This window comes from Crocuta crocuta, unplaced genomic scaffold (assembly GCF_008692635.1).
Source record: "Crocuta crocuta isolate KB4526 unplaced genomic scaffold, BGI_CrCroc_1.0 scaffold619, whole genome shotgun sequence".
Lineage (NCBI taxonomy): Eukaryota > Metazoa > Chordata > Mammalia > Carnivora > Hyaenidae > Crocuta > Crocuta crocuta.
The window spans coordinates 5,584,185-5,602,398 of record NW_027533395.1 but is presented as its reverse complement, the minus strand read 5'-3'; the positions used below and the strand labels follow the sequence as shown (position 1 = coordinate 5,602,398).

The 18,214-nt window shown below is 40.4% G+C and overlaps 1 protein-coding gene across 1 annotated transcript in view; it reads left to right on the top strand.

Moving 5' to 3' along the window:
- SORCS1 (sortilin related VPS10 domain containing receptor 1) overlaps positions 1 to 18,214 on the top strand; it is a 514,658-nt gene that overhangs the window by 393,482 nt on the left and 102,962 nt on the right. Inside the window, exons 9-11 of the mRNA XM_077748457.1 lie at positions 384 to 473; positions 6,812 to 6,991; positions 16,701 to 16,847. Of these exons, the coding sequence (XP_077604583.1) occupies positions 384 to 473; positions 6,812 to 6,991; positions 16,701 to 16,847 (417 nt within the window). The remainder of the gene's footprint in view (positions 1 to 383; positions 474 to 6,811; positions 6,992 to 16,700; positions 16,848 to 18,214) is intronic.

Sequence of the window (18,214 nt, the reverse complement as noted above, 5' to 3'; positions counted from 1 at the left end):
AGGGAACTGTTTGCATGGCCATAGTCATGGGCTGGATAGTTGGGGACTGCTGATGGACGTTAAGCCAATATACTCTGAGGCTTGTATCATTAAAAACACAAAAGAAAAGAAAAATAACAAAGAACTAAAACTGGTTCCTTGTTTCTGAGCCCCAGGTGCAAATCGAAGAATTGTATGTTCATCCAGTGGGTTAGGTTGGGCCTCAGACCAATTCACTGCACTGTATATGTTGTTTTTGAATGGAGCGCTAGTTCTTTGCACTTGTCCACCATAGTCATTTACACTGCTGGGTTGGCAGCTACTCCCTTCCACTCCTGACTGTTGTTCTAGGGCCTGGAACTATTATAGTAGCTCTTCTTACAACCCTTGTGTTTATGATCCAGCTGACATCAGGAGGACGGCCACATTACTACGTTTCCTACCGAAGGAATGCGTTTGCCCAGATGAAGCTGCCCAAATATGCTTTACCCAAGGTATGAACTAAATGGATTTCTACATCTTAGTATTTTCTCCAATTTACATATTCTTGCCCTCACCCCTTTCCCAAGGATCCTTTCATCTCTCAGATTCATTTATCTCTTCTCACCCCCCATGACTGCTTTTCAAGTTCTCCCTCTCCCTCCCTCCTTCCCTCTCTCTCTCTCTCTCTCTCTGGAATTCTTGCTATAGGAGCATCTAAATAAATTGTTAACTGATTTACTTTTACTTTTCAAGAAATACGTATTGGTATTCTAGCAAGACAGAAAATGTGCTTTAGATATTATGTCAGTACAATAGATGTGACACATTTCTATCCCATTTTATTGTAATTAATTATTGAGAGGTGGTACATCTATACAGCATCCAACATTTTGCTTTCTATCTCAGTAGAACTTACGATACTGACTGTCTTTAGAGTTCTGAGGTACAGCTAATTTTTTGGACTTTCCCAAAGACGTAGTCCTTTGAAAATAATGACAGACAGAAGTTAAAGACCCTCAACTGCTGACATCCCTGGGCTCTTTCCGGAAACACTGAAGAACTGCGTTAATTTGGAGCGCCACCTAGTGGAAGTCAAACTGACTTGGGAGCTCCAAGCTGTGGATTTGTGGTCTGAAATAGTTAATGCTTTGGGCCTTGATCTTAGAGCAAGGGAGGTATGTACAGCTGTATGAAGGGGGCAGTGTAGGTTCAAATATAGTTGTAGCTCAGTTTTGAAAACTTTGGGTTGGGCAAAGAACATAGAGAGCTTTTTTCGACTGAGTTTTCATGACTCTGTTTTTGTCTGTGAATTTGCAGTATGTTATTCTGGCCCAACATCAGCTAGCTGCCAGGGAATCATGTCATAGACACAACACAAGGTCACTGCAAATCTCTTCTTCCAGGACAGTAAATGGTAGCCAGTTGCTTTGGCTTCTCCAGGCAGAATTCTTCTTGGCCATCATTTTGGCTCTGAGTATGACAGTAGTAAGGTGGGCTGAGACATCAACCGTGTCGGGATAATAGCACACATTAAATAACACTGTTGACTCCATGAACAATATCCACGTTAGTAGTTATTTTTATTTCTAGCCACTAAGAGATTAATGACAGTGGTAATTGCCTGGAACTATATTTCTGTGCTTGTATACATTTAAATGCTCCTTGCTTTTGATTTGGTTTAAAGTATTTTACAAAAAGACAAGCTACAACTTTGGAGTTGTGCCTTGGATGAGACTTGGGGAAAGTCCATATGTAAAATTAGATCTGAGTGTTGTTAAAATTACCCTGGATAATCTTTTAGGAAGGTCCAGGAGGGATATGATCATGCCTCCTCAGTAAGTCCAGCAGAGCCATTTGGGTTTTTTTCCCCCTTGAGTGCTGAAATAAATTGTTACTTCTTTGATCAGCAAATGTAGTAGTTAGCTTGCAAGATTTACACTTTTAAAAACAAGAATTAAACTCAATGCAGGAAGATTCTCTTGTTCAAGAGGCATGTGGGAATTGAGAGCAAATCAAGAAGCAGCAGATGTGAGTCTCTCATCTTGTTCTAGCTCCTGGGAATATACCCTGAGTAGAATAAGTCTGGGCCAAACCAAATGCTGTTTGCAGCAAGGCTGAGGCCAGCGCTCAACTCTCCTGAGCTCCCAAACTAACATTCTTCTCATGAAATAAATTAACAGCTTATTATTAGAAGTTAGCAGATCCTCCACAAATTTGGCTATACTGGAGATCCATCAAAAGAAAAAGTCCCATGGACCGAAGAGCCCCAGAAGTGATAGTTTAAAACTAAAGAAACATCAGACCCATCGCTGGAATGTTAGGAAGAATGCATATTTGGCATTGTTTGTTCATAGCCATCACATAGATATTGCTGTTGACAGTTGCCCCTGATGACATCTAGCCAGTTGGACTTTGAACCTGAATCTGCTGTCTGTCCCCTCCCCTTGCTATCCCACATGAGCATGCTCCATTACTAGCCTGAGTGAGATATGAGAGTAGAATGCAATGATTAATTTAGCTTTTCCCAGAAAAATAGGAGTCAGTACAGCAATTGAATGTATTATGTGGTCCAGGCAGATGTTTATTTAAGGCAATGAGATGCCTCATTACAATCCCATTACACCTTCAAAGAGAAGCCCCAGCTCGGGTGGAGTGATCTTTGGGAAAAGGTGCACGTATTTAATGGCCTTCTATCAAAGCCACGGCTGCCTTTGCTGGAAAGGAACAAAGCTTCATGCCCAGCAAAGGCATCGAGACAAACCAGCACTTTCATGTTCAAATTTTCTGTCATCATCCACTGCCATTTTATCAGCTCTTGAAAGACTATGGTTACCCTGAGCTGTGTTAATAATAATAGTAATAGTAATAATAATAATAATGCTAATGATGACCAGAGAAGGGGATGGGGAGACTTTAATGTTGCTGCTGCTATTAAAAGCAAGAAAGCCCCAGACTAGGAGACATAGTGAAGGTCTCCTTCCTTTAACTTACTTGGAGCTCATTCTGAGGCCCTCAAGTGAGATAAACGAGGCAATACATATGAAAGTGCTTCAGGCACTTTGGAGGACAGCTACTCCATAAAAGCAAGGTAATATTATTATCAGTATAGATCTGGTTGTCTGTGTGGTGGAAGATCGATGGGACCCAGGGCATGGGCAGAGGCTGTTTGATTCACAGAAGGAGGCCTAGATTCCAGACCTACATCGGTCACTAATCTGCTGTGAAACCGTGGACTGACTTATCAATTTCTTTCTCTGTTTTTTGTTTGTTTGTTGGTTTTTTTGCTTGTTTTTACATTTTTAAAATAAAATAAATGTTACTCTGAATCAAATATCCTTGGCATTGAGGGGCACACTTGTTGGGATGAGCACCAAGTGTGTTGTATAGAAGCCAATTTAACAATAAATTATAGTTTAAAAAAAACAAACATCCTTAGAGATGCCTCATGAAAATTTGCTCTATGATCAAATAAGTTTAAAAATATAAGGCAAAATCATTCTGTGTTCCTTGCCTTGAGAGTAATGGCAGGTCACTGATATCAAAGGCTCTAGGATATCCTTTGAGCAAGAAAACGATATAATTCATCATTAATCAAAACATTAACAAAAGGATCCACTTTCTAAAAATAGTCTATTAAAACCTAACAATGCTGGTGTCCTATGGAACAGACTGGGAAACACTCTACGAGAAGATCTCGAAGGCTACTTCTTGTCTAAAAGTTTGTGCCATGGTAAAACCATTCACTATAAAGTGTCATTCTGGTAGAAAGAGCATATTTACCTAATAGAGGAGAATGTAGGTGTGAATTAAAAAGAAAGATGACATTTAAATGTCAGATCTTTCCATTCCGATACCTAAGACCAACATCATTTCTTAAGTCTCTTCAATGTAATTGGATTATAGGGAGAGAAAGATCTGATGTTGGCCCTTATCTAGAGATGGTCATTTGAATTTATCATTGTTACGTGACTGGTTCTCTGTGTGACCTTGAGGCACTGTGTTTTCGTTCTGAATCTACAAAATAAAAATTTGTGTGAGTTAGTAGAGTACACTTGATGCACTCTATCTAGTTCCTAGCATTTCTTGACAAGATATCTCTGGTGATGCAGACTTAAGAGGTTCACCAGTGCACAAATTCACTCCAAGGTACAGAGATGGGAAATAGGTATGTAAGGGCCAGATCTGTACTCCAGTATTGTAACATGAATTCAGGGAAGATACTTCATCTTGCTGATGAGTGGACATAAATTAGGAGTAGTAATTTGAGGATTCCTAAATGCTAGAATAAGGATTTGGGTCTTTGTCCTTGAGGAAATGGGGAGCCATAGAAAGTTTGGCCCTCAGTGATTGAATGACCCTTGGGCTAATTTCCATAGTTAATCCCTTCCATTCAAAAGAAACAAATACTTCCATGAACCACTTTTTATTAAGTATACTGGTTAGCATCCCAACATTTGCAGTGGAAAAAAAGGCCACATCATCTGGCTTAATCAACAGAGGGGATGTAAGGGCTTGTGTCACTGAAAAGAGCTGGCACAATTAGAACACATGCTACATGCCAGGCACTATAAATGTGTAACACTTAGGGACTGATATAACCCTCATAGCTCCATGGAGGACACACTGTTATCTCTGTTTTACAGGTAGATATGCTAGGACCTAGAGTTTAGTTCACACAGCTAAGTCACACAGAAGGATGATCTGAACTCAATTAGTTTTACTTCAAAGTCCATTCTTTTAACCATTTTATTCTAGTGTTTTCTCTAACTGAAAAGTTTACAGGTGGGGCAGGCTTCTTAGCTGTCCACAATCAAAGACTCAAAGATATTCACAGAATGTGGCCCGTCTTCCTTTTGAGTCTATTTTTTTCAGGACTGTTTTTGTCCCCTGCCTCTAAGATATATCTCCATCAGATCTATACTCATTTTATTTTATTTTATTTTATTTCAAATTCTTACAGTAAGAGATTTTTTTTCCTAATAATGCCACAGTCACTTTATAATTGTGTCTTACTGACTTTGTGTTACATATGCATCACTGATCCCACCACTGTGGTCAGGGACATTGAATATTCAACATGCTCATTTCTGGTACTGAGAGTGGAAGAAAGTAGCAAGGACTGAGTACAGGGAGAAAATTTCTCTGAAAGCAATGAAGGTGTTTGTCAAAGAATATCAAGCTACAGTTATCAGAGGAAACGAGAAATAGACATTTGACTGATATAAGCAATGGCCAACTTCCATACCAAACATAAGTGTGCATTATTGACCCACAATGAATTAATGGGAAGGATTCATTTTTGGCCTCCCACTCTGTATTCTTTTTATAGAAATGTATCAAACTCTAGAATATGGCATGTGGTACTTAGGGGTATGAAGGAATATGAAGCTCTTTGCATAAAGACATCTCCCTTCTGGGGTCATGGGAGTTCACTGTTATCGCGGAAAAGGAGGGAAAAACTTGTCCCTATACATTTAGAGCAGAGTCCAAGCTGAATTGCCTTTGTTTGATTGCGAGAACATGGGCATATATTATAGTGAGAAATTTGAGTTAGAAGTTAGGTAGAATTTTCTAGCACTGGAATTCTTGCCAAAGAGGATTGAAAAATCTCCAGAAGCTTCTCAAGGATGAAGGAGGATCCATCTGGGAAGATTTGAGTATTAAGCTACCCAAAGGCCAGAAGTCTTCCCATATTGTTCTTCTGTCTTTGTGCTTCCATATAATTCTGGTTTGATTTGTTTTATTTCCATTTTTGGTTTTTGAGAGTTAAACCTGTGTCTGCCACCTTGGGCAAAAAAGGGTGAAAAGCCACCAAGAGCATATGCACAGGAGACAGCAAGCCTTGGTTTATGTCACCCTCCCCCTGAATATCTGCTTCTCTGAGTTCTGAATGGGGAAGAAAGGATTTGGAATTCCCACCCCCAGGGACATCTACTCAGTGCCTCCACATTATCTTTGCCTTATTTTTATCTTCCAGAACTCCCAGGGTCTGAAGAGGTCATCAGTTAAGCAGTCTACTTTTTTCCCTCTCTCACTTAAGGTTTTCCACTGCACTTCTCAGAGGAAAGGTTTAGATAAACTGCCAAGTCCTTGAGTACTCATTGACTCAAAGACTAGTTAGTGCATTGAGGTTCTCAGGTGAACGTTTTCCTCATGGTCTTCTGGGAGTTGCTGAGCCTTGGGCAGTGTTTCTCAAACTTTAACATGCATAAGAATAAGGCATAGATGTTTCAGATTCTGTGTCTCCCTCTCTCTCTGACCCTCCCCTGCTCATGCTGTCTCTCTCTCTCTCAGAAATAAATAAAACATTAAAAAAAAGAATAAGGCAGAGGTTTTATTTAAGTGCAGATTTTTTATTCAGTAAGTGGGACTGAGATTCTGTGTGTCTGACAAGCTTGCAGGTGATGCCCATGCTGGTGGCCCATGGACCACGCTGAGAGATGTAGGGCTTGTCCATTTTCTCTCTGTCTCTCTAACTTTTCCTCATATTTGCCCCACATAAGCCTTCTGAATACACCATGTTTGTGCCTGGCGAGTATATCAAGATGGCTGATTCTCCGAAGTCACATTTGAGAAAGTATTCTTCAATTATCTAATGAAGTAATTAAATTATAAGTGGGCTACCAAGCATTTCTTATGACCTTACTGCTTAACTCCACGAATGCCAAAGGAAATACATGGTTAACACTAACCTAATCATGTATTATTTCACAAATATACAAAAGGAAAATTTCTGTCTTCCACTACAGTGCGTATGTGCCTATCCTGGTAGCCTTCATTACATTCCCCTCTCTTTGGACACATGCTATATTAATATATGAACCTCTTCATCTTCTGTGTCTTTCTTCAGGACATGCACGTCATCAGCACAGATGAGAATCAAGTGTTTGCCGCAGTGCAAGAATGGAACCAAAATGACACATACAACCTCTATATCTCAGACACCCGTGGGGTTTATTTCACGCTGGCCTTGGAGAATGTTCAGAGCAGCAGAGGTCCCGAGGGCAACATCATGATTGACCTCTATGAGGTATGTCGCAAGGCATGTGTAGTCCTCAGCCCCTGTAGTGCCTGGACTGGAGGTAAAGGTCTACCGTTGGCTGTTGCCTTGATCATCGTAATTACTAGTTCCTTACATGGCCTCATTTTATTTGGGAGAGGAAGGGATTTGTAGAACATTTTTATTGCTTAATTTTTAATCCACAGAACACCTGTGGGAAGAATTCTTTTTTTGACAAAGTTTACAGGCCATGAAGTCTCAGAAGACCTAGAGAGAGTGTCTGGGGAAGCAGTCAAATAATTGAAAGGTTTGAACAAGAGCGATCCTAATGTGAAATTTGAAACTAATCTTGAAGGATGGACAGGGTGTCAGAATGTGAGCAAAGGAGTAGTAGGCATGTTCCCTTTCTCTTTTAAGAAAGAAAGAGGGAGATAGCTCTGCATTGGATCAGAAGATGCTCCCTGTTGGACTTGAATACTTTTTTTTTAAGTGTTTGTTTATTTATTTGGAGGGGCAGGAGGAGGAGCAGAGAGAGAATCCCAAGCACTCTCAGCACTATCAGCACAGAGGCCAACTTGGGGCTCTGTCTCATGAACCGTGAGATTATCACCAGAGCCTAATCGAGTCAGATGCTTAACTGACTGAGCCACCCAGGGGCCCTGGACCTGAATACCTTTCGAATTAGGTCACATCCATTGACTGACTAATTGTCATCCTCTCAGAGGGCCAATGAGTGAGACAAAAGTGTAGGTCTTACTCTCCTAAAAGGGATGGGGGGAGGGAGAGACAAAAAACAAAATTTACCATATATCCCTAGGAGAACTATGGCCCTTTGTTTCTCAAAATGACCAAGGTACAAAATAAAATCATATATGTTAGATCACTTAGCTTTCTTGATAAATACCAACACTTAAATTGCCATTTAGGGGCGCCTGGGTGGCTTAGTCGGTTGAGCGTCCAACTTTTGCTTAGGTCATGATCTCGCGGTTCGTGGGTTCGAGCCCCGTGTCGGGCTCTGTGCTGCCAGCTCAGAGCCTGGAGCCTGTTTCAGTCTGTGACTCCCTCTCTCTCTGACCCTCCCCTGCTCACACTGTCTCTCTCTCTCTCTCTCTCCTAGAAATAAATAAAAATATTTAAAAAAAAAAATAAATAAATAAATAAATAAATAAATAAATTGCCATTTAAAGCACAGTGAGGTAGAAAGCTGCTACTTGGGGATGGATTTTAGCCATTTGTCAGTCTTACCTTGTACTATGAAGGATTTACAATAGATTATAATGAGGCATTACAAAATGTATTCAGAATTTGAGAAATGCCTTTATCATATACCTATATCCTCCCTGAAAGAAAAAAATCTAAAACGGATTCAGGTATATACAGTCATAATGATGCTGTCTTTTGGTTGAGTATGAGTTCATAGAGTCAAGAGGTCGCTTAATATAACAAGAAGCAAGGGAATTATATCCAGTATATCAAAGAAAGGAAGCAGTTTCACTTAAAAAATTTAAAACTACTGTTGTTATTCCTTTTCATGCTGTCTACCCCTCTTCTCCTTTAGGAGCTCTTGGGGATTTTCTTCTAGTATCTAAACTTCTCTGTATGTATAAATTCATGTTAACAAACTGTATGTCCCATTCAGAGTGCGGACTTAGCAGGGACATAGTTTGTGTGTATATATTTAGAAAAATGAACTGAAAACTTTTTTTTACACATTCACAAGTTCTTTCCACTCATTTCCTGCCCATGTTTCAGATAAATATAGTATCATATAGCTCAGCCTCAAAGTGAACGTGTATTCTGAAAAACATTTACATATTCTGGTTATTTAGCTTCAAATTTGTGTTGCAAAAATTTGTGATTTAAAGTGTAAATTTTGGAGTCAGGTTGACTGGATTTAAATCCTAGCTATACAATGTGTATGTATTCTAGAAACAAAGCCAATAATTTCCAAGCCTCAGTTTCCTTGTTTAAAATATGGAGATATACATAGTATCTACTTGATAGGATTTCTCTGAGGGTTACTTATCTTAAGCTTAACATACCATGAAAAGTACCAAAAATAGATAAATGCTCAACAAATTATAGATAGCATAATTAATATTATAGCCCAATGAGTTTCAGCACCAATGCAGTGTTCTATTCTTACAGTCTTAACATCTACCCATATTGTTTAAATGTTCAACACATTTCTACTATTTTGGATCTCTGTTGATTCCTATATTGCATTTAGCATGGCCATAGTAATTCTTTGGCAACAACTAGTTGTCTCCTTATAAACAAGCATGAATTGGCACATTTCTTTCCTCATTTGTAAACATCCTACAAACATTTAAACTTTAAATGTGTTTTGTTGCATGCATTTTCATGCCTTGATCCAGCACTTACAATGGAAACATCTTGCTTCAGGAGACTGATAAGAAATCAAAGCAGCTGCCCCGGATCAATCACCCAGTTTGCTTCCTGGTCTTGACTTTGACCCTTTCTCACAAAAATATTTTCTGATTTTTAGGTTGCATGTTTTCCCTTTCTGATTAACTTCTCCCCTCTTTTCAATTCATTGTGGAATAGTGTTTGTTTGTTTGTTTGTTTGTTTGTTTTTGGGTTTTGTTTTTGGATAAATTTTGTCTTCTTCCAAAACAGAGACCATTTTAATTGGTTCCTTGAAGATGGAAAAGATGACAGCTTTGGACAGGAATGACTTTACAATGTTCTGTTATTTACACCCATTTTCATGAATGATTTTCTGAATTCAAACATTGCTAACAGGTATGGGATAAGAAAAGGAAACAGGGTGACTTCTAGACATGGCAAACCATTTCTTGGTTAATCCTTGTGTTTCCCCTTTGTGTTTCTCTTGCAGTTGACTCTCTGTAGGGAAACTGCTGGCTCTTATTATCCTCACTTTGAGCAGTGGTGTGACTGCATTATGTAAAGGTGTTCTGCGTCCTGGGGCTGGGGAAGAAGAGTCTTTGGTTTTATTAGCCTGACAGTTCACAGCAACTTGCATTGAAATTGATGTGATCAGAACGGTGGTGCCGTGTCTGCTGATTACCTAGATAGAAAGAATATTGGCTGACAAGGAACCTGGCACAAATGTTCCTTAAATCTGATTGTTCTGGCTAGCAGGAAGCTGAAAGCCATCCAGCCTGAATTTCCCAGTAGAATTGCAATGGATGATGAGTGCTTAGAGATAAATGAAAAGTAAGAAAATCCATAAATGAATTAATAAGAAGCAGAGATGAGCAACAAATGAGGTAGGGGTAACAAAGATAGAATATGTGGAGTGCATGTCTGCTCACATTTGGGGGTGACTGAGGAGGATGGCATGAGTTCTTTGCTTGTCTGCTTCTGCATGCCAGTTACGTGCTGTTGCTGTTTGTTCTTGAAGCTGTTGCAGCAGAGGCAAACTGTGGCATGTATAGCGGTAGGGGTCTGTGTAACGAGGAGAGATACTGTTGATGAGTCTTTGTGGGAAATGCAAAAGGAAGCATGTTCCTCATTAAAATCAATCATTAGGTTCATATACACACATTAGAACCTTAAAACAAATGTGGCTCTGTCTGTCCCAGAGGCACATGTGTGTATGTGATGACATAGGAAATGTTGAGGATAAAGTCTTCCCTTCTTCCATGGTTTACTTACTGAAATGCTAGAAAATTCCATCAGTGTCACTTGGCCACTGAACATGGACCACGTTCAAAAGAGTCAGGAGATGTGAACCAGGAAAGTTGTCCACAGAGCAAAAATGCTCGATAAGGATTTTTGTTGATGAAAGATCTTCATAACAATAGATAATTTTTCAGGGGCCAGTATGTGCCAGGAACTGTGTAAAGAACCTTCCATTATTATCTCATTCAATCCATATATTAACTTTATGATGCTAAGACTATAATTACTCCCATTTTAAACATAAGTAAATGGAGGCAGAAAGAGTGCAATCATCTTTGCAAGATTACAAAGCTAGTGGCAGAATTAGGATCTAAATGCTAGAGTATGCAAACTTTTTTTTAAGTTTATTTATTTTTGAGAGAAAGAGCATGAGCACAAGAGGGGCAGAGAGATGGTGAGACACAGAATCTGAAGCAAGCTCCAGTCTCTGAGCTTTCAGCACAGAGCCCAATGGGGGGCTCAGACCCACAAACCATGAGATCATGACCTGAAGTGAAGTCGGATCCTTAACTGATTGAGCCACCCAGGTCCCCCTAAAGTATTCAAACTCTTAACAGCATCTTATTTGTATCTTAGATTCGGGCTTGTATTTGATTATGGCCCAGCAATAGACATTGAAAGGTGGAATAAATAGTATTAGACTTGACCTAGAAGTAGAAGAAACCAGACAGAAAAAAAGAAAACAGTCTTGGAGAAAAGCCAACATAAACAGAATCTGTTTTATAGCTCTGGCCTGTTCACCACCTTCTGAACCACCTTAGTCTGTAGTTAGAGCTAAATTCAGGCAGCACCATCATGTGCATGCCTCCCAATTTTGTCTAGTGGATGTGTTTCTGTGAGAGAAGCCTAGACACAAGTGTTCTAAAATTCTGCCATTCCTGAATAGCACAGATCTCCAGGGACATCACGTGAGGAAGGGTAAGAGAGGACCGCATGCCTGATGGTGGCCAGAGCAAAAAAGACATGATGAGTGTGTCTGAGACGTGTGATTCCTAGTATATTCATCTCATGTGGATGATGAGAGGGGGTCTGACAGCTCTGGACAATATCCACCCTCCTCTGGGAAGGGAATATTAATTAATGATGATGAAGAGCACTTTGGCTTAATGGGCAATGACAGTTTATCCCAGCCAAGTGGAAAGGGCTGTGTTGGAAGTCAAGCCACCTGGCTGGCAAATTGGGAATACATAGAATGTGTGCATACATGAGTGAGCACAGTGGGCATCGTGGAAGACATAACCAATGAGCGGGGCATGTTCTATTGCACACTTACTGTCTTCTTCACATTATGAGTTCACCTCTTTAAAAGAGAAAGCTGAACAGTTGCGATGGTGTACTTACATGTTGATTTCTTAGGGAAAGGCTGCCTCTTACAATCCAGCATAGGAAGGAGAGAAGAAAAACGCTTTCCTATCCAGGACATATTTCTTACAGGATACAGAATGGATCGTCTGTATTTAAGGCTACTTACTTTCTCCTTAGGAGGAGAGTGTTGCCTGGTCAAGGCAATAGGGAAGAAAAGAACACTTGGACTGCCGAGTTACCCCTGGCCCCACTCCCCCAAATGTGTGTCTCTCCTGGCTGCAGTTCACTCTTTAGAATAGAAAAATATCCTGTCTCCAAAGCCCGAAGAAACTGTGGTCACAGATATGTTCTCTTTCTAACCACACTTGTTGATTCATATTTTTTATTCCCTCAAAAATTTTGACACTTTGGGTTTGTAATTCAAGTCCAAGACAGAGAGGGTGGGAGGAATCATCTCCCAATCCTCAGTGGAGTCAGAAACCAGCAAAAACTCCCGTGCAAGGGTTTTCCCAGCTTAGCCTCTACGTGCAACCTGTGAAAGAAAGTTTGGGAGAGAAGAGCACCCTCTAGAGATGCAGATTAAAAAAACAAGGGAAGAATATAGGGTTCTTCAATAAAATCACCAGAGAAACCCAAGTCCCAGCACCGAGCACATTCTCACTTTCAAAAACAATCTGTTCAATGAATGTACAGTTGCTTAGACAGTCTAGGTGCTTTATCATCAGTGTTTAGAAGAATGCATGATAAATAGTTAATGTTCGAACAATATTTATTGAATAACCATTAAGGAAATATACTGAAGAATGAATAAAAGGCAGCTTCCAGTAAGTATGATATTCCATCTATGATATTGCTCTCAGCACTACTCCCAAGATGACTGAGAAATTTGACGAAATAATAGGGCCCAAAGCATTAGCGTTTGGGCTCTCAAGTTAGACTGGAGTCCACCTATAAGGTTCTCTAGGGAATGATCTTAGGGAAGAGACAGACCCCATCCAAACTTTGGTTTGCATACCTGTGAAACAAGGACATCATTGACTCTGCCATTTCAAGTGCATGAGAGATTGATGGGCTTATGCTTACAAAACCTTTCATATAGTGCCTGATACTTCTTAAGTACTCAGTAAATTTGGGATAGTGTTATTGCTGTCATATCCTCTAATGCAGAATTCTTGCTACCTATTTTATTAAAAGCAAATAGGTCTTCTTATACAAAGTGACTTTTCTAATATTCATTTCTATAAGAGAGTATGGTGGACTGAATGATAATCCAAAAGTTACATCAGAGTGGGAAACTGTAGTGTGATTGCTGTCATAAGTGCTGATGACTATATCATGATAAGGAATGTAAGGGGCCCTTGAGAAGTTCGGGGGAAGGCTAATGCTCTTAAAAAGCTACACAGTTGTTGAGAGCCATGATATCATCTATATGGGGGACAAAATGGAGGTAAGAGGAAGAGTTGGGGACAGTTAGGATATGAAAGGGCTTCTGGTTTCTGGGAAGAGATCTTATGGAGCTGGGTTTTGAGATATTCATGGGCAGTAACATTCCAGGATATTATCCAAGGGAGTTGGGGATAGCCTATGTGAACAAGGGGAGCTAAGTAGGAGAAAGGAGGGTGGCATTCCGAAGCTGTCATCCTAGGGCATGATGAATGTGCCGACGTGCTTTGTGTTGGCTTGAGGTTTGAGCTGTAACACTTCATATTTGGAATCTAATAAAAATGGTATTTGGGCTCATATGATATTAGAGATGAAGAAATAATAACTAATTATCTTTGAGACTCCTGGTATCAGCTTCCCCATATGCGAGGCAAAGAAGGATAAGTGGCTTCTTGACACACTCAGCATTTTTGTGCAGAATTCAGAAAGGTAGAAAATGTAACAGGTAACTCCCAACAGTGAGATGTGTCATTCCCACAGGAATACCTTCCTCAGAAACCGTGTCTGTGTGAAGGCACATCTTCCTTGGGACTATTAATTTTTCCTGTCCTGTTCCATCCCTCAGCCCGACCCCGTTCCACACAAATAATCACATACTACAACTACTGAGAGAGGTTTTCTCACAACGTAAGTCCTCTCATCCTCAGCAGAACCCCGGACACAGTGTTGTACACAGAGCTACACACACATTCCATATTTGGGACACTAACACCACTCCCTTGGTTTCCAGATTGATATCCCAAGTAAAAGGGTAGCAGTTTCAAGAACTGCTGGATGAGATCTCACAAAACAGCCCTTGAGGAAAGTGCGTCATGCATCAGGGTGCACCGAGGCACACAGGGATGGGCTTCTCGGGCTCCGAGCAAAAGGAACAGTAAACGAGCATGAGAAACTTAAGAGCAGGGCTGACCATCTCTGCACACTGGACCAAAGAAGCAATACAAATAAAAAAGACAGCACAAATGGGATTGGCACAGATAAAGTGCCTTGGCCACAAGAGGAAAATCAGCAGAGACCCACCCATTATTGTCACGCACTGCCTCTGCTTTGGCACATTTTTATTTCCCAAGATAAACCTGAAGGCCAGGCTGCCAAAGATGAATTGCAAAGCGCAGCTCTCCGCTCAAGTGGCATTTGATAATGCCAAGCAGTCGGGGGCCAATAAAGTCACCGCTTCTGCAAATCAAATGAACCAGCTCCTCAACACACATAACCCTGTTCTGACACTCTTGCCAAAAAAGGGAGAGGGCGGGAAGGGAAATGGGCAATGAAACTACTGGAATAGGTAATCATTTGATTCTTTTTGTGTTTACTGTAACCTAGAGTGTCAAGTGGTTGAGACAGCGTTGCTTCTCATGTATGAGTGTGCTGTGGAGGGACAACAGTTAGGACTTTGTGAAAATTCTGATTTATGAAATGTGATTTTTAAGGAACTGGCAGTTTACTTGTATTTAAATATTCAACAGCCTCTGGAACATATGCAAAACCAATATGGGGTTCCCTGGTGAGCGGTCCCTATGGAGCGGGCGTAGTGAGTAACTAAATATTATTTGTAATTAACGTATCGTTGTCGGGAGGTACAGTGCTCCTCGAATTTATGTCTTCCACACTTGTTGAGGATCAACAATGCACGAGAAACTGTCTGCTTGCTGCCGACGGCCCTAAATGAGGTTTGTTTTCCTAAGTAGTTCAAAGTATTCCTCCTACCTATTCATGTATACCATTTATTTGCTTAACAAACTTGCCGTTCCAAAGGAGTACAAAGTTAGCCCAACTCTGAATTACCCCAGATGCCATATCAGCAGGTACAAACTAATGAGGTTTGACTGTGTCAAAAGCCAAGGTAAAACTGTACATATACTGTTGATTGAATCCCAGCCTCTTTGAGTTGAGAAATTCAGAGCTGTCTTTGTTAAAAGGGCATTGGAAGTCAGTCCGATCTGCATTTGAACCCCAACTCTGTGTTACTGTAAGCAATTAAAATTTGCCTCCACCTCAGTGTCTTCATCCATTGCTGTTAGGCAGGTCTGTAGTGAGTGCTGGGCATTTTATATATAAAAAACAAACACTATGTTTTATATATATGAAAACACTATGCACTGAGCATAGTGTTTGGTGGGTGGCACAGACTGATGCTGTTTTTTCACACTTTGGCTTTAAAATTTTCATATTATAATGTAAAGGGCCTGAGTTAAGTTAAATGAGCTCAGTTATACTTGTTAGCTTGTCCACTTACTCCCTGTCTGTGCTCCACAAAGCCATTCATTCGGTTTCATTCGGTTTCAGTTTCCTTATCCTCAAAATACGGCTGCCTATAACTACCTCATGGTTACCGCAAACGTTAAGGGAGATGGCCTGCGCCCAGTGCTGGAATGTGCTGTTCCATGCATTCAGACCTTTCTCTCATTGGCCCCCACTCTCCCTCGGTTGTCATAATTACAAGTAGAGTAAAATCAGTATAAATGCATTTAATACATTCTAAAACGCTTGAAAAATATGGTGCACACTAATGATTTGTTATTGTCAACTTACCAATTATTACCTCTTTCCCAAAGTACGGAAGAGAGAAGGCAGTCATATTGTCAGAGCCAAGGAATTAATAAGGACTGTTTATAGTGGGAACAAGGTGTTAGAGGAATGCAGGAGGGAATGGTTTGACAGTTTAGGGAAATCACTGCTTCTTTACATTTAAAAGCTATTTTGTTCAATGTATTTCAGTGGCTCAGTAGAGTGATCTTTTTTACGGAAAAAAGAAAGGGAGGAAAAAAAGCAATAGTATTTGGATCTTGAGCTTTAACTGATCTTTTTCAATTGCTCAAGGCTGTAAATAGCTCAATGGTTTAGACAGTTGTTAAGAGCATGATCTTTGGAGCCATAAGTTCTGAGTTAAAATTTCCGGTCAGCCACTTAACTATCTGTGTGACCTTAGGCAGCATGACCTTGGAGAAGTCACTTTACCTAGATAAGCCTCAGTTTCCTCTTACATGAACTAGAGTAAGTGATACTTAGCCAAGAGGACTGTTAGAAGGATTAAATGAAATAAAGTATGTAAGTCCATAAAGTATGGATGCTATGCCTAACATAAAATTAAAGTAGTGCTATTTATGTATTATTTACCAAGCACCAGAACTAAAGCCCCTTACTTTAACTCTAGGCAACTCTGTGTCCCACAGTTGAGAGAATCCTTATACCTGAGCATTAGCACCTTTCCCATCCTCTCTCTCCTTCCTCCAGCTGAATTTGACAATCCTTTTTTTTTTAAGTAAATAAATCTATCCCATCTCAAATTGATGTATTTTTCAGCCATGTCAATTTTTCCCAGGTAGCAGGGATAAAGGGAATGTTCTTGGCTAACAAGAAGATTGACAACCAAGTGAAGACTTTCATCACCTATAACAAAGGCCGAGACTGGCGTTTGCTGCAGGCGCCGGACACAGATCTGAGGGGGGACCCGGTGCACTGCTTACTGGTGAGTTTTCACTTCGGAGAGGAATGCTGCGCACAGTGGAGGGCTGGAAGTGGATATTAAGTAAGCAGATGAAGATGGTTCCAGGCTGTGTTGCTCACTTGGTGAACAAAAGGGGACAGGGCTGGGAGGGAAGGCAGAGTATGTAGGAAAGTGTCACTGTGCTGCCTTCTGTTTGGGCCAAAGAGATAAGAGGGCATGAGTAAGTTCCTTGTTCACTTCAGGGATTTTGAGTTGTAACCAGGTTCTGATGAGGACCTCAAACTGTAGTCTAAGGGAGAATGTGATCATTTCCATCTGCGGTGGGGAGATACACCCTTACTTTTGCATGAATGATTTGTTACGTGGCCAGTGATGCATGAGTTCAGCTGCAGAACTGATGAACTGACAACAGAATTGTGTAGGTGTGTTTTCCAGCAGAGGTGTTTATTCATATTTTCAGAGGAGTTTATACCTCAAACAAGGGATAAGAACCGCTGATTTAAACACCCATTTGTACCCTTTAGAATATGTTCCATTCGTCTACGGCTCATTCTGTATAGCTGGGAATGGTAAACCATGGCCTGTGGGGCAAATATGGCCCTCCACTTATTTTGCTAAATAAAGTTTTACGGGAACGCAGTCATGTTTATGTATAGATTGACTCTGACTGCTGTTGCTCTCAATGACAGACTTGAATAGTTGTGGCAGAGACTGTATGGTCCATAAAGCCTATAGTATTTACTATCTGGCCCTTAAAAAGAAGAAGAAGAAGAAGAAAGTTTACTGGTCCCTTCTTTGAAGTAAAAGTTTCTTTTAGTTGCCTAATACTTGACACTGTGTAGCTAGATCAGTATGAATTTATTTATATATTTGATTATAGGAAGGTGTCCAAGAGAAGGATCAGAGCTGAGTCTTGCCTTCAGGGAGTCTGCAGTCCACTTAAGAGACACTAGATTAATAAATGAGAGATTATAGGGTCACATCACACTCCTTACAGTGGTTTTGGTGCTGCCCTGTGCCTGATACGTGGCTAGATACTGAGTGAATGAAGAAGGAAGAAAGGAAGAGATTAAATATTGCAAAACAAACTATAATTAAGTGCTAATTTCTATGAAACAATTTATAGAAAGGAGAGATCAGTATGTAAACCAAGAGAGGAGACTTAGTTTTAGTAAGAGAGTTTTATATATACATGCGCACGCGCACGCACACACAAACACACACACACACATCAATGTTTACAGTCTTCATACAGTTCTCACTTGGGTGTTACCCACACTCAGCTTGCTTTGTCCCAGGACGTCTGAACAGTTACTTTGCAGGTTCATCTCATACAGCTGTAGGCGGATCACCCTTGTACTGGAGAAGATGCCAGCAGCCACAGCTTG